Consider the following 27,866-nt stretch of genomic DNA (forward strand, 5'->3'; position numbering starts at 1 on the left):
TTACCCAATTTACACATCCCTGAATTAATCAAGATGATAAGGAACTTGGCATTTGTCGGTGATAATCAATACAATTATAATCCGACAAGAATATTGTAGTATCGCATCAATTGTTTATTGATAAAGTAATACACGTCGACAGCTAGGGGAGTGGTTATTACTTAATATCGGTAGTTTGGTTATCAGGCCGGTGATGCGAGCACAAGGGCGCGATATGTCGCTTCACGCTTATTCGCACCGACTACCGGGTACACGAACCACCATGTATCGTGGTATCAATTTTCGGAATAATAAATCGTTAGTGCAACAACTCTCCCAAAGTTTACTATCAGGCAAAAGGCAAGTGTTCTAATGGTGCTTTTATTTTTGTACAGGACTATGACAGCAATATGTTTCGTTTGCAACCTACCAATACTGTCGCATCAAGTGGGCTTGGTTTGGGCTGGAGGCAACGGCTGGGACGAGCTGACACGATCTACCTTAGAAGAATCCACTCTCAGACAGAGACTCGGCAGTCGGAGGGATTCGGCAGCGCAAGTGTCTTGCCTATCACCGCCGGAGCCAGACGTCGAAAATCAACCCAGAGGTACGCAGAATATTGTCATTCTTAACCATGAAACAACGAACATCCAACATCCAACGAACATTTTACGAAATAATTGAATCCATAAAGTATGCAAATATGTCATTAGAATCACTTATTTATAGGTGGACCCCGTCGCCGCCGCTCCTCTTTGGCTCAATTAACCGATATACTGCGCGAGTGGGGTGGCGGGGGCAGCGCGCCCCGACGCCAGCGGGCCCCGCTCTCCCGGCGAGAGACCCTGGCGGACCTCGCCCGCTCCCTGCCTTGGGCGCGGCACGAACCACCACCGAGGCGCCGACGCGATTCTTCTGCCGACTCAGGCATCAAATCCATGGCCTCCAAGCGCCGTGACTCAAAAGCACCTCAAGATTTTCGCGCAGATTTTCCCAACTGGGACCGCAAAGATTCAATAACCATCATGCCTACCAGAGAACGACGTATCAAGAGACGTGGCTCTGAAGAAAATAAGGAGCGCAGAGACTCAGTAGATGGACATCGCCACCGTCGTGACTCTGTCGCAGCACCTCCTAGGATAGTAGCGACCCATAGAAAAAGGCGAACATCACCCCCAACTCCAGCACCACCATCTTTTGTTGATGCATCTTCTGATCCTGGACCCTCTACACATATGCCGTGCGTGACTGTAGTTGCTATTCATGAACCAAGCCGATCCGATGGAGAGTGCCAACCTACGATGACAATGCCCACTATCATTACATCTGCTGTGACACCCTCACCTACATCACCTACACCACCAAACAGTAGTGCCACTCAAACAGTGCAGACTTCCCAAACAACACAATCAGCTCAAGCTACCCAAGCCACTCCTGGCGGCCGGTCTCCACCAAACTTAGGTGGTCGTCGGGATTCCACTACCCAATGCGGTCGTGCTCGAAGAGATTCTAGAGCTGCGGCCAGTCCAGAACGAAGACTCGGTAGGCTACAACGCCAAGCTACTGCCTTTGATGATCCAATAGGACCACCTGGTACTAGACGTAGAGATTCGGGGCCATCACTAGGTCCTGACGATGAAGGAAGGGCGAGAAGAGATTCTTTAAGCCCTGACTCTGCAGTAAGGCCAAGAAGAGAACGCTCCCAACTAAGTCCTGATCGTGCTGGAGGAGGTGAGTTAAGTCCATCAGCTGCAAGGCGACGAAGTCGACTACGGAGACAAGCATCATGTGCCAGGATGGGCCGAGCACGAAGCCCAGAATCTAGCTCGTGCTCGAGTAGAGATCCTAGTCCTTGTGCTCGGCCACCTGAGAGGACAATGATCCGTAGACAATCTACTACTGAAGAAATACTAATAGCCAGAGGCTTTCGCCGGCAGTCGACTACTGAGGAAATGATTAGATGCAGGAACTTTCGACGACAAAGTTCGCAAAGTGATGATGCTTGTATGCGAGCGCGCGGTCGTCGGGACTCCTCAACACAAATACTAGATGGAACTATTGGGACCATGACCGTTGAGACTACGAGCACGTTCTTCGATTCCAGCACACAAACTGGTAAGTTTTTGTTAAATATAATTTTATAGAGTACATAACCGTTTTATCATCTTTAGAGCTCAAAACTGTCCTAAAGACAAAATAAGACAAAACGGGCTTTAAAACACATTAATGAAACTAGTAGTTCCTACAAAGTACCTAAATATCATTGTTGGAAGTATAATACTTTGGTTATTCTGAAAATCGGTATTTGAACTTTATTAAAGTTAACTGTAGTGGCGGGCGGGCGACGAACAACTTTCAGCTAACACGCGCTAAAGAGCTTTTGCGGAACGTGAAACGCATTACAACAGCAAACTCAATCGCTATACAAGCACTACTCACTGACAACAGCCATTGCCACGTGCTCGGCCCCCGCCCCTTTTGATCAGCCAATCGATTCACTCGCTGCTCGCTTGTCTCTGTCTCGCGGTACTGCTTTACCGACGGGAAGAAGAGGGTTGACGGGTGAAAATCCCTCTTTACCGAGGGAGTGGGGCCCGGTGGCGCCACCGGCGGGCCAGCAGTTTCAGGCGGCCACTTTGAACTGGCAGCGCGGTCGCGCGGACCACGAGATGAGATGAACGCGAGCGATCGGCGCAGGCTCGCCCGCCCGCGCCCTGTCATCTGTTGCCGAATGCTGCCATGTTTACTAGAACGAAAGTGACGTGCTGTACACAACGAATAACCTCAAATAACATAACATTGACAGCCTAAATTCGCGAGAAAAAATTCGTGAGCAATACTCCAACGTAGACGTTACAACGAATCTTGTTTTCCTATAAAATACAGTTGTAGCCGAAGTAGAATCCCGGTTTGTGTTATTAAATATTATTTGACAATCCACAGTTTGTACTCTCGGGAAAATATATTTTTGTTGTATGTTTTGCTGCTCGTGTCGTGAAAAGGTTTACGTGATAAGAATAGTTTCTTATCAGCCAGTGTCATCAGTGAAACACAATATTTACTAAGGACGAAATTGTAAATAAGTGTACTGTAAAATAACAAAACACCAAGTAGTAGTCGTGTCGTAAATAAATGTTAGCGTTAAAATTAATGTCGTATTAAGTATATCCTTGTTTAGATATATTAAGACATAAAAAGTCCTTATACTTAATCGCAAGTTAAATCACGTGTGTCATCATTGAGCCGAAACGATATGGTAAGTGTATTGCTACTAATACATTTCCGATAAATTTCTATTTAAATTACGGTATGGGGTGGATATTGACGTACCTCGCCGTCTATTTAATTCTGATATAGATACTTATGTTACAAGTTAGAAACTTAAACCATGTGTAATGATGACTATAAGCCTATTGTCATGTGAATCAATTTGTTTACATTTTAATTTAGTTGCTCCACGATATAACCAAACTTAAAAAGCCCTTAAATATTTGAATAAGTGTACCTAAATACAAAATCAAATAATTAAACTTTCAAAATGTATTTAACAAAACTAAATTGGGATAAAAATAAATGTCACTAGAATTTAAAGCTCTATACTGGTTCTCAAACCCCTTCACTACATACTGTCTCAAACATTTACCTCGGAATTTTCCTAAAAAAGTCTGTTTAAAAAAAACACAAACAGTTTGTGACATCGTTTTCTTTTAGCAATCACATTCAGGATGGGTACCCTTTGATATAATTGTCCGCCCCACTGAAAAACGACAAAGGGACAAAGCCCTTTGAAAATCGAGATGGCATAGATATTGTGATGGTCTCTCGTCAACCGCGTTCTATCGTTAATTCAATAGTTCAGTGGTGCCTATTGATTCTGGTCTGCATTTGAACTAAAATCAAGTTGCTTCCTCAATTCCTTATTGTTTCTGAACTGTTCTTCTGAAAGTTTACAGGAGGTTTTATATTTTATTTATTTATACTGCACACAGGTTGCCCGGTTGATCGAAATTACATATGTACTACTGCACATAAGTTTTGGTTCTAGAGAAAATGATAAAACAAGAAAAAAAGCCTGAAAATATTACTCACTTCGCTATTGCGGTCCACTGATTTCACGTGCTTATTTTTGTACAAATTATTCAGATCATATCTATACATATAATAAATCTGTAGAAAAGTAATTTTTGTACATTGAAGAAATTGGCAAAAAAAATAGCCAGCATTTTAAAGGATAACTAACAGAACCCATTTCCATCATTTTTGTCATTTTTGTCTGTTTGTCTGTTTATCTGTTTGTTTGTTCGGGATTCACGTAAAATCTACGAATTAAATGCAGACAATGCTTATATACAAAAACTCTACGTAGCTTGGGGTATTACTTAGTTTTTGTTTCATCGAAATCGATTCACTCTATCAAAAGATATGATTAATTTTGTGAATTCAAGATGTAAAATATTACGACACGCAATCTTTTTGTCAAAACTGTACATTTGAATGTTGTACTTATATTAGTTGATCGGCCTATTATTAATCTTTACACAGAAAATCACACCTTAATAAGTAACTTCGGAAGAAAAAAAAATATGAAAATTTTGTTTAGCCAAGGTTAAAGTAGCTCCATCTGTGGTAAATAAAATACATCATCAATTTGTCAAAGGAGCGAGGTGGTAAATGACAATATTACCATACATTCTTTATAGAGGATTATTATTTCAACAGATGGAGTTGTGTATTTTCCGTAATTCACCATATTTTAAGACGAAGTGTAATTTTTCGATAGACATTTCAATAGTGTTTGTCAGTTTGCCGTGCCACATCAAAATCCAACCATAATTATTACCTTGATGAAAGGAAAATTAATAGTTCTCGGCCAAATTTAAAACGGTGCCATCTAAATTATTTTTTGAACATTATGTCAAAAATGATGACTTTAGTGGAACAATTAATTATCATTTAAAGTTGCAGATGGAGTTCATATCAGGATTTTTTCATAAACATAGTTTAGCTTATCTTCCACTAATGTGGTGGCCTTAAAACAAATTACTTTGAGTGAGTAGTATTAAGTAGACCTTAATTATTTTTTTCTGATGCAAAATATGTAAACTTAATCCTAGAAGAAATGAGGATCTATCTCTCGCAAGCGCTGCTAAGCGTGAGGTAGGTAATGTAGGATTCTGTAGCTTTAAAAACAAGCCCAGATACAAAGTGCAGATAAGAAATGGGAGCTTTCTCGATTTAATACCATACACACGTAAAATGCTTTATGCGTCTGAAAACGTACAAATTACGCGCCGCATATCAGAGACATGTTTACTTTCAACTTCTGATCGCAAATACACTGTTCACGATTACGAACAGTCTCAGTAAGACCCGAGCCAAGTCTAAAAAAACACCTTTTATATAAAACTACGTTTGATGTCATTTAATCACAAAGACAGAATTGTTCTCTGTTGCAAATCCTATCCACCTATATCCTATCCTAATCCAGAATGCATTGCAGGTGTGCATTGCACAAAAACCAATGGTATCCTATTCGAGAAGTCAAAAGACTTGACCTGCTAACGTCAGCTTCTGCGCTAAGCAAGTGTTCTTAATAGTAATGAGGTGAATAAATTTTCAGAAACCACAATAACAGTAGGAGCCAAAGCGTATGATCGCTTCATAGAGCTCTGATTGGCCCCAGGTGACCAAGTCAGCTCTGATTTGTTCGTTCATCAGATCCTTGAAAGTGTTTCGATGGATACTTACTGTCGTCCTGTTTACGTGTGACACAAAATATGGTACATAAACGTCCTCCGCAAGAGCGAAATTTTCCCGGTGTGCGGTAGTGACGCACAGTATACAACACTTATGTTTCTTTTGATTTGCTGGCTCCACCAAGAAATGGCAAATTGCGAGCGTACATTTTGAAAATCTTGGCAAAACTGCAGGTTTCAAGTACGAACACATGAAGTGGACTCGCACAGATACGTACATTTTGCCTATTCGTGAACTAATGCAAACATTTCGGTGGAGTCCCGGCTTAGGCCACCACATTAGGCGTGCGTGATCCTCGGGCGTGTGAGTAGTAATGTGGGGTCAGCCTTACCATAGTGAGTAAGTGCACAGAAAATCCCCGTCATACAAGTGTTTCTCCCCAGTAGTGAAACTATCCTACCCTATGCGCCTGCTGATGATGATGACTCATTTTATCATCCATCCAGCTATTCCCCAACTATGTTGGTGTTGGCTTCCAGTCACCGAATCTGTTTGAGTACCAATATTTTGCTTGGAGCGACTACCTATCTACCTATCTTCAATCCAGTCAACTACACAAGACGATATCCATGGTAAGACTGACAGACTTTCTGGCTTCTGATTAGTCGCAGCAGCTGTAGAAAATGTACAAATGACAGCTTTGTCAGACTCAAAGCATATAGACATAGATTTTAGCTGTTTCCTGTAAAAATTACTGACACACCATACGTAATAATTTTCCAAATTGGCTGCCTAGATCCAGAGATATTCACAACGTCACAAACTTTACTTCTTTTGTTTAGATAAATGGTCACATCCACAACACAACCTTGATCAATGAATCTATGCGACTGCTAAGTGCTAATCCTAATTATACTGTCACGTGAAAGAATGCACCTACGGGATAAGTAGTATTTTGACTATTCTATATTGCCCACGCAGACGAAGTTGCGGGCAACAGCTAGTAATTAATAATCCTTTATAGTGACATAACCAAAATCTCACAAAAAAAAACTAGATCTTTTAAGGTTTCTACATATAGAAAAGTAAATTCATCATTTATTTGCGAGAAGTTTAACATCAATTTAACATCATGTCTCCAGTATCACAACAATATTTTATTCATATGTAGGTACCTACAACATCGTATAAACGATACCAATAATAATTTCAGAAAAACATGTGTACCTACTCAAAGGACTTAATTCCATAAAATATCAGCCTTTCTGCTTACTGAAACATGCTTATATATAATTGGGTGTCTTTTCTCTGAAGTCTATTACATAACCGTAATATTTCTTCAATTGTCCATAAAAACGTTTAATAATAACTACACACTGCAGGTTAAACAGTCGACAGTTAAACCGAATATATATAAAACAAATGTATTTTTTTAAAGAGAATCTTGATTCCAATCGACGTTTTCAGTGATCTTTGTAATGTGCGTACTACCATTCTTCTTCATACTCGTTTATGAGCCCAAACAAACTGTCGATCGACTAAAAGTTGCAGTGTAATAGTGGACAAAATCCAGGTGAAATTTTGACCACTTATTTTTATTCCAAGCCCTATTCTAAGTTCTCAGTTTCTATCTACAATCGACCGTTGGTCGCTAGACAGTGAAATGAGTCAAAAATATCTTTGTCTGGCTAGTTTTTTGAACTTTTCAATAGTTAGATACTGTTGTTAGTTTATAAAGCCGTAACTTTAATAAATGAGATCTTAAAAATTAAGAACCCTAGCTTGTTATCCAGACCACAAACAAAAAGTTGTTGTCTTAGAACGTCTATAAATAAAACTAATAATTAAGAACAAATTAATATTGCTGAAATATTTTGCCTAATTCTAAGCTTACCTTTAAAGATTTTTTTGTTTAATACAAAATTGGCTTAGCAATAACAAGTCCGCATTGATGCAACATTTTTTGTCTGTTACAAATACTGCGATGCGTCTCCCGTCACAACAGCTGATAAGCTTATCTAGACAGTAATTTTATTCCAATATGACTCCCAGATCTAAGCACGATATACAGCGTAAAGATAAAACACGCTCAACATAAATTTCTAACAGCCAATATACGACGCCTGCCTTATTTTAATAACAAAATTATATAACTGACGAGAACGATAAACGCATAGAATATTGAAACAACACTGTTATGGCCTCTCATAACATTATGTAGCAATATTATCGCCGCTATATACTTCCTCAGCTATAAAAAGATGAAAATACTTATTTACTGCCCACTTTATTGCGTCTACTATGATCACATTAATTACGCTCTGTTTTCTACGACGAACGTTTAATATTTCAATAGAGAAACCGGCAACTAAGTTTTATGACTGTCTCAAGTACTTATCGACGCCCAATAGCATTTTATTAACTTGTAAAGCGAATCAATTCACTGACTACGATGTAACGCTAACGATATAGTATTCACTTTCGACAAGTTCATTGAATTTTAAACTCGAAATTATGAAGGTACTTCGAGTGTCTAACAAATTACTGTTATGAATACAAAATCAATATTGACTCTCAAGTACCCTGCCAAAGTTTTTTTAACTTTATATCTTAGCCGGGAGCCATTTATCAAAATTTGTTCAAAGAAACACAATGATCAGTCGACTATCTAACATTTGGGCTGCGAGCCTTGTTCGAGTAGCATTAAAGTGTCAAATAGTTTAATCTATGATCAATCAAAACTTTGTCGCAGAAAAATTGGTTTTCGTAAAACGTAAAGAGAAATCTCATTCATCCAAATAAAGAACTGTCAGTTTGCTGTCTGAGTAACCTTTTAAAAAGAGGAGGCCCTTTTCATCAACTTAGATAGGTACTCGTGTCAAGTTTGTTTCTTATATTTTTGTGAAAGAAATATAGTTGATCAATAATGCATTATGTTTGAGACTCTTGAATGTCCACTGAGAATAGCTAAGTGGTTGTCACATGTTACGACAGGGGTCGTCAATAACTTGGTCTTCAAATGTGGAGTGTGGATTTTTGGCAAGTTTCCGAGGCACACCACTACGCCCTTTGGCACGAAGCCAAGCAACGGGGAAATTCTGCTTTCACTTTTTAATAAATGGGTTTGTAATTTTACGAGGCAGCTCAGCTTTAAGATAAAATTATGTTTAAAATGCCAACTTAGTGTTGCTACGCTGCAAGCTGAAAAGTTACTTGATAAATGTGCAGTTGCCATCTTAATTATTTTTTTATGTTCAAGAATGTTTGCAATATAGCCTTTGTAAAATAGAATTTTACATTTGTCTATGGAGACACATAATTATGTTAAAGAGTATTTTGATTTGATACCCGCTTTTATATTCGCTAACAACAATTTCAGTCTCAATAACTCAATATTGACACAGTTGTCATCAATAAATGGCAAGTGCTCATATTTTGATAGTCAAAGTCAAAGTCAAAATCATTTATTAAAGTAGGCCAATACGATTAGCACTTTTTAATATCAAAATTACAAGAATGATAGCACCCCCAAAACGCCGATACGGAGACGAATTAATAAAATTTCTAAAAAAATACGAAAGAGATTATATATCTTTGAACAAATTAAAAATGAAGGATTAGAGAATAAATACTTCGCTGAAGGTTATTTTTATGGGACCTTTTAAGTGAAAGAATTACAGTACTCATAGACTTTTAAGATTCGGATTTAAACTAAACCCAGTCGTATGCTGCTTTGGATTCACCTTGTTATACATTCAAATTTATTTTTCCTTCCTAACCATTTTAGGCGGCCCTTAGAATTTTTATTGCTCAATTATTATAAGGTAAAGGTTCATTTTGAGAGCAAATTGAAGGCCCATCTGTTTTCTTAAGAGTCAGTTATCTTGATTTATTAAAGCAACTTGTGTTGGTGTGTTATTATTAATGATTTTCGTAAAACAGTTTCATGTGAAGTAAAAATAGGGGTTTACAATAAAAATTTAATATTTAAGTGTAAAGGTAACGAATGCTGTTATTACATTTCCAATTAATTACCTAACTATTTATCAGTCCACACATGACAATTAAAAACTTGAACTGAAATAATCATGAAACATCAATATTTCAAATATATAAAAAAAAAAAACAGTTAATTCTTGATATCGTTTGTTAAGTTAGTCCATCAACTCCTAACTCCGTAACTTATGATAGACAAACTTCATAAGTTGAAGCATCGATTTCATTCGATGACTTTTATAACCGGCTAACTTACCTTAAAAAATATCAGCTATACATTAGAGTCTTAAATTAAATTGGTTAACACACAATACAAATAGGTATATAACCTACAAAATTTTCCACAAGATATTAAAAAAAATATGAAAAAGTGCGCTACGCTAAATCAATAAACAAAAACATAAATAATGTCATGGGAAATTAAAAAGGAAACATTTTCAGTTCTAGCATGATTTATTATTCCCGGAAACCGGCATCTAGTCACACCATAATAAGGCTATGTACCTTAGCCACATCATCTTAATTGATTATGTACTAATATTTACCAAACATTTCAGAACCATCCCCCCTATACGACAACAACCACTACCACGAGGAATGTCTCCGCTGCAACTCCTGCGGGCTGAACCTCACCGGGCCCAACCAGGTCAGTTACCTTACCTTATTATGTTTACCTTAGGCCGGCAACACACGGACCGCTTAAAGCAGTTAGGGGCGACAGCTTCAAGCTGCGACCGCCCGAATCAGTTGCAACTGCTCGAGCGGTTCGTGTATGTGCGTCCATAGAACTCTGCAGTTCACTGTGCAGTGGACAGCTTTAAGCTGTCGCCCCTGACTGCTTCAAGCGGCCCGTGTGTTGCCGGCCTTACCTTAAATGACGATATCTGTATATATTACGATAGGCTAGTTGTTAAAGCACCTTCATATTCAGTTGATAACAATGTAACTTTTCGAATATTCTGATAATATTCTGGCAGCGCTTTCACACTGGTAGATTTTCGCATGTAGCAAAACCGAGAGTTTTGACCCACAAAAATGGGATTTTAAACGTAATATTTTTAATTGCATGCTGGGCTTGTAAAAAAGCTCATAAATATGACACGATCATAACTGTTATGACCATATAATAACGACAATATTGCCTGCCCAAGTAGGTACCATCAAAAATGTTAACTTAAAGTTAAACATTCCGCTTGCAATTCTATGACAAATAAATAGTCATTCCTTTCAGTTTCTAACATTTCGACAACAAGTTTAGACAGTTATGGTCTTACTACAAAAACTTAAACATGTGTCCAACACTTGTCTAAAAATTGTGGCTGCAAAATGGACCTTATTTCAACGTCATTATCTGTCATTTTTACCCGACTGCCAAAGAAGGAGGGTAATGTTTTTCGAGTGTATGTAAGTATGTATGTATGTCTGTTCCTTTGTGACCTCCTGTAGCCTAAACGGCTTGATGGATTTTGATGTATGAGGTATCGTTAGATTTGTCTTGATTACGGGAGTGTCATAGGATACATTTTATCCTAAAAGTCCCACGGGATATTTTTTCTAAATTTCCGCAATTTTCGCAGGCGGGGACCACCTTGACCGCCACCAACGAAAATTCTGCTAAATGGTGCACAACCGAAATGACTATAAATAAGCCTCTGTTGGTCCCCGCCTGCGATGCTTTCCATCAATATTTATAAATTAAATATTATTGTGGGGCTTGTTTTACTCTTTTTTTAGTGTGCAGTCGGGTATTTTGTTTTTTTAGACAAGTTTTAAACTGACGTTTAAAAGTTTTTGTGGTACGACGGTTATAGTCTAGTAATAGTTGCAAGTTAGAAGCAAGCTATAAAGACGGTATTTGTGTAGCTGTTATGGAAGATAAACTAAACCTCTTAGTCGCTGCAAGCGTATTACGCTCAGATACTTAAGTCGAGTCTTGTAGGGATTAGATATCATACTCAGGGACTTCATTATTATTAAAACGTTAGAAATGTTACCTTAGTAAAATATTAACTAGTTTTACTGTTATAGACCCAAGGTAACTTGAAATCTTCAGATAAATACCACATAATCAAACGTCAATTTACAAAGAAGTCGCATTACTTGTACCTATCATGATTGGATGCGCTAAGAGAAAAAAATCCAAAGGCAATTTTAACACTTAAAAGTTTCTAAATTCGATTCTGTTTAAGTGAAAAATATAGCTAATATTTCCCTTTAAATTCTTTTACCTTACATTTCAATGTGTTACTTTGCTAACTGGAATTCCACTCAACGTTTCCTCGATTTTTCTTCAATCCTTTTAACCTAGCAAAATACTCAAATTCGTTAATTCATTTAAATTGCTGAAAGTACTCCTAATTCTTTGATTCGACTTTAAATTGTTTTGAATTCGTAAAATGTTGCTTTTCAACTGAATCAATTAAATTATCTTTGTTGAATAAGTGAATTCGGATAGTTCTTTTATTTACTTTTATTGTTGAAACACCTCATTTATTCTCCGACATCAGAAGAATTGATAAATCAAACTTAATTGTTCATTGAATATTCTTGAAAGCAAAAAGACTTTTTGTAAAGTTTTATAAAAAAATGGTTTAAGATCAACTTGAAAGTTCATATTGATTTGAATACATATTCAAAGCTGAACAAACTTAACAAACTGCAGTGACTTCAGTTAACCCTGAGCTGTGACCACTCAACCGACTTGCTACAAGAAAATATTCAATTTCTTTAACTTGGATCATAAAAGGACGCACTATAACTAAAGTAGCGAATATATTGATCAGATTGAGTCGCCTTCCAAAAATATGCAGATCAGGTTTTTCCATTTTCCCTCTGCAACATTGTGGCGAAGTATTTGAATGTAAACCAAAGGATTTTCCACGCTTTGTGGACTGAAGTGAAGGCTTTTGAAAGGTTTGAGGACAAGAAAGTTTGGAGAATTTGGCAAAATATGGAATTAAGCAAGAAGTTTGTAAACAATAACGGTTGTTCTCTCAGCCACGAATACCTCTTTAACTGAAGAATATAATTTGTTTGTATTTGTCGGTTAAGAACTTGTGATTAAAGATTTAGGTGAATAACTGCAGATGTGTAAATGTTTTCCCAAAGAGTATTGAAAATAATGCCATTTTTCGATTCAAACTGAGCAAATAAACACAAAACTGTAGTAATTAATTCTTATATGTACCTACTTATAGGAACACAAAATGGAATCAATATAAAATAATATCAAGATCACAAAAATGTCAGACGTAAGACGAGAATTTTGAAGGGATTCGATAATTAAATAAAAGCCCTCTTAAATTTGCCATTTTCGTAAGCTACAACAAAATTTACGATAGGGCAGGTCAACTATCCTCTTGGGATCGTGTTATAAATTAGCGGTGCCAAGTATACCCAGCTGCGTCTAAACAATTCAATTCTGAAACTCAAATAACGAACGAATGAGTTTTTGTTGGCTTTCACTTTCAAAGAGGTCAGGTTAAGTCCTCACGCTTATTGCAAGTATCCTCACCAGCTTTAAGCTATCCTTAGCAGATTATATATTTGACTCAAAGTCACTACAAAGGTACAGCCTATAATATTTAATATGCTTATGCTATAAGTTTCTTAGATATTGTAAAGATTTTTCTCGTTTGACTTTCTACAAGTCATGAATTTCGAAATTATAAAAATAATGTAATTTAAAAACATGTCTACACTGAAATCTATTTTTAGCACTAATAAACGTTTTATTCATAATTGCTTCTTCAAATTGGATCAAAGTTTTATTAGAACAAGTATTCCATTCGATTCCCCTTTTAGCACGGGACCGAAACAAATACGTTTGGAAAGCGTAATGGTGACCCACCCTTATTGGGCGATAACCAATATAGGGATGAAGCCGATACCGGTGCCAATGTACTAATAGCCTATTTTCATTGTAGTGCGTTCAAACACACAGATATAGAAATTAATGAAATAGCTGTAGTAATAGATTAAAGTACAGTAAAGCAAAGTAATGTTTGTGGTGTTGATTAAGTAAGTTACTGGTGTTAGGCATTATAATGATATATTCAGCCCATTTTTACAACCCACTCGAAATAGACACTCCGGAGATGGTCTGCGTCAGGATCCCATTCTGATTCATTCGCCTGAGCCATTCTGATATCAGGATGGCTGTCACCTTTGGATGCTGAATATCTTCAAAACTACGAGGGTAGCAATTGGTAGCAACTAATGGTAGCTGGTAGCAATTAGGTAGCAACTCTCTATATGTATTTCAAGAGGATCGATGAGTTGTGACGGCGGCCCTGACGCAGACCGGAGATGGCATTTGGTATTTAGTTATTTATATAATGGCTTCTAAATTCTAACAGCACTAAAGGTTTATATGTTTAGCGCAGAAAACATTCCTAATATCTATACAGAGTTTAAAGTTACTTCACACTAATAACAATTTGGCAGCACCGTTGTTCCACATTAAAATAATAATATTATTATCATTGGCTTAACACTTAGTTCTGTTAAACTATGTTAACGAATTAGTGGTAACTTTTTAATGTTATTATAAATAATAGCACCCTAACAGCTGTTTGTAATAAGTTTGTGATTATTTAAATGTCTTCGTTAACTAGTTTGAGAGTTTTGTATGAATTTAAGTGTAGTTAAAGATGGAATTGTATTTAAAATATAGGATATCTAGTTTTGAAATATTTACTACTGATATCGTTACAAGCCGATAAATAATAACTATAATTCTAAAATATTTTCTTTTCTTATCTTAAAAGTGCCTTCACTGCCCCACATTATCAAAAGGTTAGAGGTACATACTGATCCATTGCATAACTTTAAATAACAAACACGAAATACAGTATAACCTTTATATTTCTAGTCCATTCATTCTTATAAGTAAACCTAGCCCATTTCACCTGGTCGCACAATAGTCATCAATCATTTCTCGACTCGCGACCACAGCCACCGGTCGCGCTGAGCGCTTTCTTAACGCCAACCACAACGTGGCCGGCGCCCCTACATTATCGAACCGTCAACCAAATAAAAACTATAAAATATCCAATATATAATACCGAGAAAAACTGATAAATAAACTACGTTATGTGACGTAAATAATTCTTACATTTGTCCCAAATTATTCACACGTTAGTCGACCACAGACCCATTGTATGACTTCAAATAACAAATACAAAATGTAGGTAATATAGGTTATACTAGCTGTTGCCCGCAACTTCGTCTGCGTGGGCAATATAGAATAGTCAAAATACTACTTATCCCGTAGGTGCATTCTTTCACGTGACAGTATAATTAGGATTAGCACTTAGCAGTCGCATAGATTCATTGATCAAGGTTGTGTTGTGGATGTGACCATTTATCTAAACAAAAGAAGTAAAGTTTGTGACGTTGTGAATATCTCTGGATCTAGGCAGCCAATTTGGAAAATTATTACGTATGGTGTGTCAGTAATTTTTACAGGAAACAGCTAAAATCTATGTCTATATGCTTTGAGTCTGACAAAGCTGTCATTTGTACATTTTCTACAGCTGCTGCGACTAATCAGAAGCCAGAAAGTCTGTCAGTCTTACCATGGATATCGTCTTGTGTAGTTGACTGGATTGAAGATAGGTAGATAGGTAGTCGCTCCAAGCAAAATATTGGTACTCAAACAGATTCGGTGACTGGAAGCCAACACCAACATAGTTGGGGAATAGCTGGATGGATGATAAAATGAGTCATCATCATCAGCAGGCGCATAGGGTAGGATAGTTTCACTACTGGGGAGAAACACTTGTATGACGGGGATTTTCTGTGCACTTACTCACTATGGTAAGGCTGACCCCACATTACTACTCACACGCCCGAGGATCACGCACGCCTAATGTGGTGGCCTAAGCCGGGACTCCACCGAAATGTTTGCATTAGTTCACGAATAGGCAAAATGTACGTATCTGTGCGAGTCCACTTCATGTGTTCGTACTTGAAACCTGCAGTTTTGCCAAGATTTTCAAAATGTACGCTCGCAATTTGCCATTTCTTGGTGGAGCCAGCAAATCAAAAGAAACATAAGTGTTGTATACTGTGCGTCACTACCGCACACCGGGAAAATTTCGCTCTTGCGGAGGACGTTTATGTACCATATTTTGTGTCACACGTAAACAGGACGACAGTAAGTATCCATCGAAACACTTTCAAGGATCTGATGAACGAACAAATCAGAGCTGACTTGGTCACCTGGGGCCAATCAGAGCTCTATGAAGCGATCATACGCTTTGGCTCCTACTGTTATTGTGGTTTCTGAAAATTTATTCACCTCATTACTATTAAGAACACTTGCTTAGCGCAGAAGCTGACGTTAGCAGGTCAAGTCTTTTGACTTCTCGAATAGGATACCATTGGTTTTTGTGCAATGCACACCTGCAATGCATTCTGGATTAGGATAGGATATAGGTGGATAGGATTTGCAACAGAGAACAATTCTGTCTTTGTGATTAAATGACATCAAACGTAGTTTTATATAAAAGGTGTTTTTTTAGACTTGGCTCGGGTCTTACTGAGACTGTTCGTAATCGTGAACAGTGTATTTGCGATCAGAAGTTGAAAGTAAACATGTCTCTGATATGCGGCGCGTAATTTGTACGTTTTCAGACGCATAAAGCATTTTACGTGTGTATGGTATTAAATCGAGAAAGCTCCCATTTCTTATCTGCACTTTGTATCTGGGCTTGTTTTTAAAGCTACAGAATCCTACATTACCTACCTCACGCTTAGCAGCGCTTGCGAGAGATAGATCCTCATTTCTTCTAGGATTAAGTTTACATATTTTGCATCAGAAAAAAATAATTAAGGTCTACTTAATACTACTCACTCAAAGTAATTTGTTTTAAGGCCACCACATTAGTGGAAGATAAGCTAAACTATGTTTATGAAAAAATCCTGATATGAACTCCATCTGCAACTTTAAATGATAATTAATTGTTCCACTAAAGTCATCATTTTTGACATAATGTTCAAAAAATAATTTAGATGGCACCGTTTTAAATTTGGCCGAGAACTATTAATTTTCCTTTCATCAAGGTAATAATTATGGTTGGATTTTGATGTGGCACGGCAAACTGACAAACACTATTGAAATGTCTATCGAAAAATTACACTTCGTCTTAAAATATGGTGAATTACGGAAAATACACAACTCCATCTGTTGAAATAATAATCCTCTATAAAGAATGTATGGTAATATTGTCATTTACCACCTCGCTCCTTTGACAAATTGATGATGTATTTTATTTACCACAGATGGAGCTACTTTAACCTTGGCTAAACAAAATTTTCATATTTTTTTTTCTTCCGAAGTTACTTATTAAGGTGTGATTTTCTGTGTAAAGATTAATAATAGGCCGATCAACTAATATAAGTACAACATTCAAATGTACAGTTTTGACAAAAAGATTGCGTGTCGTAATATTTTACATCTTGAATTCACAAAATTAATCATATCTTTTGATAGAGTGAATCGATTTCGATGAAACAAAAACTAAGTAATACCCCAAGCTACGTAGAGTTTTTGTATATAAGCATTGTCTGCATTTAATTCGTAGATTTTACGTGAATCCCGAACAAACAAACAGATAAACAGACAAACAGACAAAAATGACAAAAATGATGGAAATGGGTTCTGTTAGTTATCCTTTAAAATGCTGGCTATTTTTTTTGCCAATTTCTTCAATGTACAAAAATTACTTTTCTACAGATTTATTATATGTATAGATATTTTTTTTGCCAATTTCTTCAATGTACAAAAATTACTTTTCTACAGATTTATTATATGTATAGATTATTTCTAGTCCATCCATTTTTACACCTAAACCTAGCCCATTTCACCTGGTCGCACAATAGTCATCAATCATTTTTCGACTCGCGACCAGAGTTGAGCTGCTGAGCGCTTTCTTAACACCAACCACAGCGTGGCCGGCGCCCCTACATTATCGAACCGTCAATCAAACAAACTAGGTACTCTTTTGTACTGAAACATTGAGTAGGGTTAGCCCACAACCCTAGTGAAATAATTATTAGTCCGACTGGATTTTGCCTTCCTGTGTTAAGAGGTTTTTTGGGAGCAACTCATGTTTTGACTCGCGGCTAATAGAAAATTAATGGGCGGTGATGCGGGAAGGACTTGTACATTATTTTGGTTTTAGGGTAATTAGGTATAGATTCAAAAGTTTGAAAAGTGGTATATGGTTTTAGTTAGAGACTTGAAAAAAAAAATAATAAAACAAGCATTAATAATAGTACCACCTATGCAAGAATGAAAAAAGGATCGTTATATTTCGAAAGTTGCTTAACGATGAGCTTCTGTTCATGCACCTCCGAAACCGCGAAACCCAGATGTCCAACCACACAAGCCTAAACGACCTCATTAGATCCCAATGACCTTGTTACAGCACAGAAAATAAAGGGCCGCACTTATACCGCAAGGACAAGGCGACTTTGATCTAAATTAATCAAAGACGAATTACGTGGGAAGCCCAACGCTGAGTTATTACCGCGGAGGCGAATCAATCACTCGGGGAATGACGAAACAAATGCTGAAATCTCTTTTCGGTCGGACAATGGCGAGATGGACGGTTGGCCCGGAGTTTTATGGAAATAAAGATTTTATTTATGTGCTTTTGCCCGTGTTAGACGATGTATCTTTTATTGTCATGGTATCTTGGCTCGGGTGTAAGGATACATTATGATGACGTCTTCAAAAAAAAAGTAGGTAATAAAGAATAGACATTTCTGCCAATAAACTGCTGAAATTGGTAACTTGGTTGAGTTGCAAACCTGCTTATGAAAACCTGTACTTTTGTTTCAACAAAACCCCCCTGTCGATTTCATTCAAGCACTGTATTCAGCTATTAATTAAATCATTAAGTATATTATCAAGGTACAATAAACAGTTCTACACAATAGTTGGAGCGTAAACTTTGGTTTATATCTCATGGGCTAGTCAGCTTGACGTGATTAATCCCGGCCGCTATCATGACCTTCCGGCTCAATCTTGTTCAATCTGATCTTCAATATCCTTCGTAGATGGTCAGTTAGATTTAGTTCTCTCCTTGGATATCTTACGTCATTATTTTACATCATTACAGAAATTGTCTGGGTTCTTTGGAGAATTTAGCAGAATTTAAATTTAAATGAGCATAGTTTTAAATAGACATTGCATTAGTTGATAAACGAGCAAATCTAATAACTATAAACCCTTTAAGAAGTATACATATATGTCTAACGAAATTCAGGTGCAAGGAAAAAAGAAAGGATAACAGATATTTTTCTTAAGACCATTTTTATTCGACACGATACAAGATTGTCCTAAAATCTTGTAACTCTGTCGTCTAACAGCACTAATTAGGCCAGAAGCCTAATTTAAAACTGGCAATGATAAGAATTAACCTATATTTCGAAATAAGAAACTTGGGTCGTCTTTATCCATTAAAACATCCCCATCGTGTCATCTTAATTGCCTTAATATTAACAAATAATGAAGGTAATAAATCAGTTTAAGTCTCGGCTCGTCCATAATAAGAGTAAATATTGCTTGTCTCAAACTTTCGTTTTTGATTAATGAGGTTTCATTTGATTTATTTGGCTACAATGTGCCAGTATTAATAAAGAAGTAGTCGTAAGTAGCATAATATTTTTTTTTTCATAATGATAGTGTAACCGTTCCAAGACAACCCTAGGCTGTAAAAATTTTCGTTTTTCCTAACATATATAAATACCGCAGGCTTCCCCCGAAGGGGAAGAGGTTGCGCCCCGCCGTCCGCGCAACCCTGTAGAGCTCGTCACCTTACTGGACGCTCTTCCACCTTAGAGGACCATGCATTAACTTTACTTTTAGTCTCGCCTGATAAAAACTAGGGACAGGGGTAGACGGGACGTCAGCAAATCAAATCAAACTTAACATGCAGGGTACAAATTGAATTACAGATACTAGTAGAGAGTGAGAGGAGTAGCAACCCTACCTAACATAAAATATACATAACGCTTGCGTACAACAATGTATGTTTCAATCTACACTTTAAAACTACAATCCCCGATTAGTGACATGGGCTACCACAGGGCAGTTGGCATGTCGTACGTGTGCCGCCAGGACTAACACAGAAGATTCTAGCGGTCACGTTCCCTATGTTCTAAATGTCTTACCCAATCCTAAGGCAGGGTACTACGAAGTACAACTGCCATTGGGCAAGACAGTCTCCAGCCATGCTGGGCGCGTGCTCATATTAAGCCCCATCGCGAGCCTATTCACCCTTTACTGGTATATACAAATCTAACGCAAGCGCAGTGTCTCGTCGGTCGGTGGCAACTTTCCTTAGAAGCGCTATTGGTATACACCGAAGTGGTATTTCGTCACTTCCTCTTCCTTTAATCTGCCCCGTTCTTGACAGGCATCGGCAAATCCCCAAACCTAGCCTGTCCAGTATGCGTGTCTTGCCATCTACCACCTTAATATCCAATATGGGCCCTAAGGTATGGTGGCAGCTGACGCGACACGATCTCTAGCTTCCCTCGGGACGGGTCTATCGTTCAGTTTTAGGTTGGTTGGTGAAGCCTACCCCCGCTCCCTGGAAGAGTGCGTACAACAAATGCAAGACAAGGCCAGCTGCCGGTTTGTCAGTCCATGAGAAGTAGCTTTAACTAGCGTTTGGTTCATTTGAATCCCGGTACAAGATAAAGTATAGTTATCAATAGCACATGGCATACGGCTAGTGCCGTATAGTAAATATGTATATTGCGATCTGTCAATGCGGTTCTGCCTTCTAAATGTGTATTCGATATGATAGTAGTCATGCTCTAGTCCACGGCAATGTTGTGGGTGTGTAGGTGTATTATTAATGCAAGTGTAGTAGAAGGCCTTCTCCGCCTCCCTATAACCAAACGCATGTCAGAGGTACCTCAATGTAGTCAAGAGAGAATATGCCAGACAGATACATATATTTAGAAGCGCAATACATAAATCAAAGCTCAGTATTCTTACGCTTACGCCAGTGCACAGTATCATTACGCTTATTGCCAAGTCTCGTTTTACGCTTTGCTATAATTAAGTTCAAATATCAAAGTAATTAGAAATAACAGCCTTGGGATGCCAGTCACGGTCTTTGGTATACCTGGAGCCAATGTAATAATAGGGATCACTCACCAGATATCTGCTCATAGTAAATTGTATTCGTCTTACTCACCGGACCATCACCAAACACGATACTCGCACATTCTTCCCGCATCACTTACTTGATAGAAACTATTATATAGACTCCCTACTAGACTCGACTACAGTATTTGGTTACTAGTACTCTTCGTGACTCAGCTCCGACTGTCCCCATTTCAGTTCCCTCAAAACCCTTGTGGCCTGCTATCCCTTCCTACATCCTCGCAAGTCCCACCTTCGGCGCTGACTCCACCCTGTTCTTAAGGTCCTGTTTCACGTATTCGTTTATTTGTTATGAGATAGATTTATTAGTCTTTTTGTACACATTCTCAATTGTTCAAAGTATCGTTGTCGGGGTCCATTTGGGATTTGGCACATGTGCACTTCTATTCAATACTGAGTCCTTTGTCTCAAGGTCCTAATTGCCCTAACGGTTGGCATTGGCTTGTAAGTTCTGCTTAGCACATGTTTGATTGCTTTGCTGTGAGAAACTTTCAGACCCTTAAAATATTTTGTTAAGTTTTTATTGCACTCCATGGCAGCCGGCAAATATCCCTACCCATAAAATAGAAAGTTAATGTGTTCTTAAGAGGCCCGTCATCGTGGCGCCTTGTAAAATAAATTAATATTATTTGATAATATTTAGGGCTAGGTGACGACAGTCACATTCCCCCCTCTGAAAATCAGACGCGTGACGCAGTACAGCGTATGAGATTTCACAATAGGCCGGAGAGCTCCTACCATCAGTCAGTTAAAACATAAGGCTTGTCTAACGGAATATTTCCACCAATAAGATTCGTACTAGATGAAACAACGTTTTGATGAAATCACTCTGGTTTCGGTCTAGTAGAAGAATCTGCGCATGCTTATAAGTTGAATATACATACCAGAGTTTCTTCTACTAGAGCTTTTCATAATGGCACCGCGTTACCTTCCCTTATCAACTCAGCCTACTACAGCTGCTGAACTTAGGCCTCTCCGTTGCGTCGTGATAATTATTGCAGCATTTTTATCCTGGAATAGTTCGCACATGTACTAATTAGAAGTTGATTCTAATTGGAAGTTAATCCAATGATAGTTGTATAATTTATTTATAACAATGTAAAAATTCGTCCCAACTGGGTTTACCCCCCTCCGATTCTAAGAGGATAGAGCCGGTTGTAAAACAACTAATAAGACAGAACATTGAACAAACATTAATTCAGTTCCCCTTTTTTTTTTTTTTCCCGATTTAAATGGAAACGCCAATATAAGTCTGTCATTAAAGGATACACTGTGCATTCCACACAGCCGTGATAGCTCATGTCCACATTGATTCAATCATCACGAGCTGGAATATGATTAAGCACTATCGATTAACTTAAATAATTTGGCAACTTAGCTTCGCAACCGCATCCACACTAGGGCTGCTAGTACGTAGGTACATCAGCCGACGAACGCGCACGACGATTTTGATGAAACTTTGAACCCCAGCGACGCAGATTTATGCCGAAACTACATATGTAGTCTCGTACATGAAGACTGTTAGTGTCCTGGAATTTAAAACATAACCAGCCAAGTATCTATTTACAGAAGACAGAGGCTATATCAATAGCCACACAATATATTGTTTTCCCACGCGTGGAGGAATTACAAAGATAAATATTTAAATCACCCGTAAATACAACTTAGAGGGAGCTGTCGCTTCGTCAGTTAAACCAAAAGTAATTATATACGTCGTTATATACTTATATAGAAGCGGGGTGTACGGCCATGACGTTTATTTTCTTTAAGGTAGGTACGCTCAGTATTCTTACACTAATTCGATCCTTACGCTTATGCAAATACGCAGTGTCATAACGCTTATTGAAACAGTTTTACGCTTATAGTGAAATTTCAGAACAACATTATTTTAATATTTAAGAACCAACATCCTGCCTCTAGCCATCTGCCATTTTTTTCTGTCCTAGTATTTCACATATTCATTTCTTTCATAATTACAATCACATACATAAATACATAGGCTGCACATTTTTGTTAGGGACTCGAACCCATAACTGTATTTCCAACTGTATCCATCCATAAGTATATACAATTCACGCCCTTGGTAATATATGGGAATCGAACCCATTACCGTAAATCATAACCGTAGTTATATTTCTCTTAATTTTTGCATTATCTTTCACCTCTAGCCAGAGTCTAGGTCTTCGTTAGGGAATCGAACCCATAAATAAAATTCGTCGTAATTATGACTCGTTTTATACAACACTTCTGTTAGGGAGTCGAACCCGTAACCGTAATCATCGCCATATGAACTCACAGTTCATCACGTTGTACAAAAAAATCACAGGGAATCGAACCCAATGCTGTTTTATTGCCGTAATGCCTCGTCTAGGACCATAAGTATGAAATCAAATCTACGTTGTGTTTTTGTGTAGTAACCGATTTAGATCTTTTATTCTCGTTGCACTGATGTGAATCAGTACATTTAATGACGAGAATCCTGGTCACGCAGCGCCAAATGTAACCGTTCCAAGACAACCCTAGGCTGTAAAAATTTTCGTTTTTCCTAACATATATAAATACCGCAGGCTTCCCCCGAAGGGGAAGAGGTTGCGCCCCGCCGTCCGCGCAACCCTGTAGAGCTCGTCACCTTACTGGACGCTCTTCCACCTTAGAGGACCATGCATTAACTTTACTTTTAGTCTCGCCTGATAAAAACTAGGGACAGGGGTAGACGGGACGTCAGCAAATCAAATCAAACTTAACATGCAGGGTACAAATTGAATTACAGATACTAGTAGAGAGTGAGAGGAGTAGCAACCCTACCTAACATAAAATATACATAACGCTTGCGTACAACAATGTATGTTTCAATCTACACTTTAAAACTACAATCCCCGATTAGTGACATGGGCTACCACAGGGCAGTTGGCATGTCGTACGTGTGCCGCCAGGACTAACACAGAAGATTCTAGCGGTCACGTTCCCTATGTTCTAAATGTCTTACCCAATCCTAAGGCAGGGTACTACGAAGTACAACTGCCATTGGGCAAGACAGTCTCCAGCCATGCTGGGCGCGTGCTCATATTAAGCCCCATCGCGAGCCTATTCACCCTTTACTGGTATATACAAATCTAACGCAAGCGCAGTGTCTCGTCGGTCGGTGGCAACTTTCCTTAGAAGCGCTATTGGTATACACCGAAGTGGTATTTCGTCACTTCCTCTTCCTTTAATCTGCCCCGTTCTTGACAGGCATCGGCAAATCCCCAAACCTAGCCTGTCCAGTATGCGTGTCTTGCCATCTACCACCTTAATATCCAATATGGGCCCTAAGGTATGGTGGCAGCTGACGCGACACGATCTCTAGCTTCCCTCGGGACGGGTCTATCGTTCAGTTTTAGGTTGGTTGGTGAAGCCTACCCCCGCTCCCTGGAAGAGTGCGTACAACAAATGCAAGACAAGGCCAGCTGCCGGTTTGTCAGTCCATGAGAAGTAGCTTTAACTAGCGTTTGGTTCATTTGAATCCCGGTACAAGATAAAGTATAGTTATCAATAGCACATGGCATACGGCTAGTGCCGTATAGTAAATATGTATATTGCGATCTGTCAATGCGGTTCTGCCTTCTAAATGTGTATTCGATATGATAGTAGTCATGCTCTAGTCCACGGCAATGTTGTGGGTGTGTAGGTGTATTATTAATGCAAGTGTAGTAGAAGGCCTTCTCCGCCTCCCTATAACCAAACGCATGTCAGAGGTACCTCAATGTAGTCAAGAGAGAATATGCCAGACAGATACATATATTTAGAAGCGCAATACATAAATCAAAGCTCAGTATTCTTACGCTTACGCCAGTGCACAGTATCATTACGCTTATTGCCAAGTCTCGTTTTACGCTTTGCTATAATTAAGTTCAAATATCAAAGTAATTAGAAATAACAGCCTTGGGATGCCAGTCACGGTCTTTGGTATACCTGGAGCCAATGTAATAATAGGGATCACTCACCAGATATCTGCTCATAGTAAATTGTATTCGTCTTACTCACCGGACCATCACCAAACACGATACTCGCACATTCTTCCCGCATCACTTACTTGATAGAAACTATTATATAGACTCCCTACTAGACTCGACTACAGTATTTGGTTACTAGTACTCTTCGTGACTCAGCTCCGACTGTCCCCATTTCAGTTCCCTCAAAACCCTTGTGGCCTGCTATCCCTTCCTACATCCTCGCAAGTCCCACCTTCGGCGCTGACTCCACCCTGTTCTTAAGGTCCTGTTTCACGTATTCGTTTATTTGTTATGAGATAGATTTATTAGTCTTTTTGTACACATTCTCAATTGTTCAAAGTATCGTTGTCGGGGTCCATTTGGGATTTGGCACATGTGCACTTCTATTCAATACTGAGTCCTTTGTCTCAAGGTCCTAATTGCCCTAACGGTTGGCATTGGCTTGTAAGTTCTGCTTAGCACATGTTTGATTGCTTTGCTGTGAGAAACTTTCAGACCCTTAAAATATTTTGTTAAGTTTTTATTGCACTCCATGGCAGCCGGCAAATATCCCTACCCATAAAATAGAAAGTTAATGTGTTCTTAAGAGGCCCGTCATCGTGGCGCCTTGTAAAATAAATTAATATTATTTGATAATATTTAGGGCTAGGTGACGACAGTCACAATAGGCTCGCGTTTGATCACTGTCTCACTTGATGGTGACCAATGATGTGGTCAAAGTTGGAGCACGCTTGTCTAGATAGCCCATCCACTCGTGACCAGAAGACTCAAGGCTTGTAGTTATTGAAAAAGACAGATTCAACTGGAATTCATCTCCATAGTATAATATAAAAAGGCTTTTTTTTACGTTATGACATTTTCACGAAGTAAGCTTTGTCCCATCACTTTAAGAACTCTTAATGACAACGAACATAAAATATTATGAAAAGACGGGCAAGTAAAAAGACGTTTTTCCTCATTTTGCTAATGCTGCAATGAATAGAAGAGGGTTACTTCATTAACATAGATTCGTGGACTTTCTGACCAAATCTTTTTTATTTACAAACAACATTTTTTAAACAAACAAAATGGCACTTACATCTCATTTAGCATTCCTACGATTGGAGCATCTTGTGGGAGTTTTAACATCTGTATACATATCCATATTTTTATGGCAAATTATATGATGATTTTCCGATATATGATGAAGTGTCATACTCTTACTTACTAACTAAAACCGTCTATGCTCCTTCGTTAGCCCACTATGTGGTCAGCGGTAACTCTTTCGAACAATCCGGTAAGATGATTCACACACTTCCGAAAACATTTTTTTTTTAATACTTTATTACAAAAAGTGTTTTTAAAGAGCCTTTTTATCCTCCCCTTATGCCCTGTATTTCCCCACACAGCCTGACAAGAGGCAAAACCTCTTATAACAAGAGACAACTCACGAGGTTCCCCCATCGTTATATAGTTCAAGGAATCCTGCCTTTGATGACGTCATACCCATTATACTATTAACACGTGGGATGTTACTTAATGAGATACAGGTTTCAGAGATGATATTATCCTTATTTGATGTAGTAGCACAGATTACTATAATAGTGTAGTAGTGTTAATTTAATTGAATATGTAGTTACTGGCTAACAATAAATATTCTTGTATATATTTGGGTGACTTTAATCTACAGTCAGTAGGTGATAAAACGCTTAATTTAAGTAGGTAATATTTTATTCGAAAAAAAATGAGTAAAATTTTATATATTTTAATTCTATTTAAAAAAGATGAAACCAATAAAACTGGACACTATCACACTAAAATGAAACTCAATATTATCGCCTGAACGGAAACAAAAGAAAATAGTGGCTTCGATTGAAGTACAGTACTTAATATCCGGAGGTTTTTAAACAGATCGCAATATTCATTGACATGAAATGAAATAGAAGCACTGACTTGCAGACAGGATTGCGATGCGATCTTATCTAACTATTTAAAATATATAAAAAGTTTTAAATAGGTATTACAAAATTAAATAATTTATGTTACAATCTAATCATTCTACTATCAATACCTACATTTCATGCAACGTAGCAACCGATATCATACTAACCCAATCTAACAATATTCAAATTGTATTCAAATTCGGGAATCGAGTAACATTACAGCACGAATGATTATAGTTATTGCTTATGTACCAAGTTATGTAAACACGCATTCTATTAACGAACCAGTATTATGCAAATATTGGAAGCCATTTAATTTTCCCATCTCCATACTTTGTTCTCTCTTTTTAATATGGGACCGGGATTCATGGGTTCGACCAACGCTGGGCGTCACACACAAAGCATACCGTACCGAATTCCTAAACACAAAGGCCGAATAGGCAACTTAATAAATCTGTAACAGAGGTTTATTTTGTTTGCATATGAAGTCCGTACAAAGGAAAACCTTTACAGTTATTTGAAATAAAAGTCACCTCTATTCCCTATTCCCTCAGTTTTAATCCAATACGTCTAATATGACAAAATACTCGAGCAAACGATTTTTCACTGAAACGCTTTTCCTTTGTCATTCATACGCCTATTCAACGGTGAATGAATGAGTTTGGGCTAATTAGGAAGACCATTGTGAGCCTATTGTTCATTCGATTCGGTGTTTTCCATTCTTTGAGGAAAGGAAAAGTAAATGTAGAGCATTTTCAAATGTGTGAATGAACAGACAAAATAAACTTTATTTAATTAAAAACTTAAATGACTGAAGCTCTTACTGTTGCTAGTCGAGACAGCTTTTGCACAAAAAATACGATATTATAAGCTATCTTCAGCAGCAAATATGTATCAATTTTCGTGGTTTTCTTTATTCCTATGTATTCTTATTATTGGCCGCGTAGCTTATCAAACTACTACAGAACACAAAGCAATATTCCTTGCATGCAATATTTGTGCAAACGTTTCATATTTCATTTTGTCTCCCGCAGTCTATCGTATCAATATTTATTTACCTCAGCGCAAAGCCAATTGGAGTTTGCATTC

At 37.9% G+C, this 27,866-nt stretch overlaps 1 protein-coding gene across 1 annotated transcript in view; it reads left to right on the forward strand.

Moving 5' to 3' along the window:
- Nucleotides 1-378: 378 nt before the first annotated feature.
- LOC124636410 overlaps nucleotides 379-27,866 on the forward strand; it is a 77,662-nt gene continuing 50,174 nt past the window's right edge. Inside the window, exons 1-3 of the mRNA XM_047172493.1 lie at nucleotides 379-586; nucleotides 709-2,094; nucleotides 10,230-10,318. Coding sequence (XP_047028449.1) covers nucleotides 379-586; nucleotides 709-2,094; nucleotides 10,230-10,318 — 1,683 coding nt within the window. The remainder of the gene's footprint in view (nucleotides 587-708; nucleotides 2,095-10,229; nucleotides 10,319-27,866) is intronic.

The sequence above is a fragment of the Helicoverpa zea genome, chromosome 14, assembly GCF_022581195.2.
Source record: "Helicoverpa zea isolate HzStark_Cry1AcR chromosome 14, ilHelZeax1.1, whole genome shotgun sequence".
NCBI classification, from domain to species: Eukaryota; Metazoa; Arthropoda; class Insecta; order Lepidoptera; family Noctuidae; genus Helicoverpa; species Helicoverpa zea.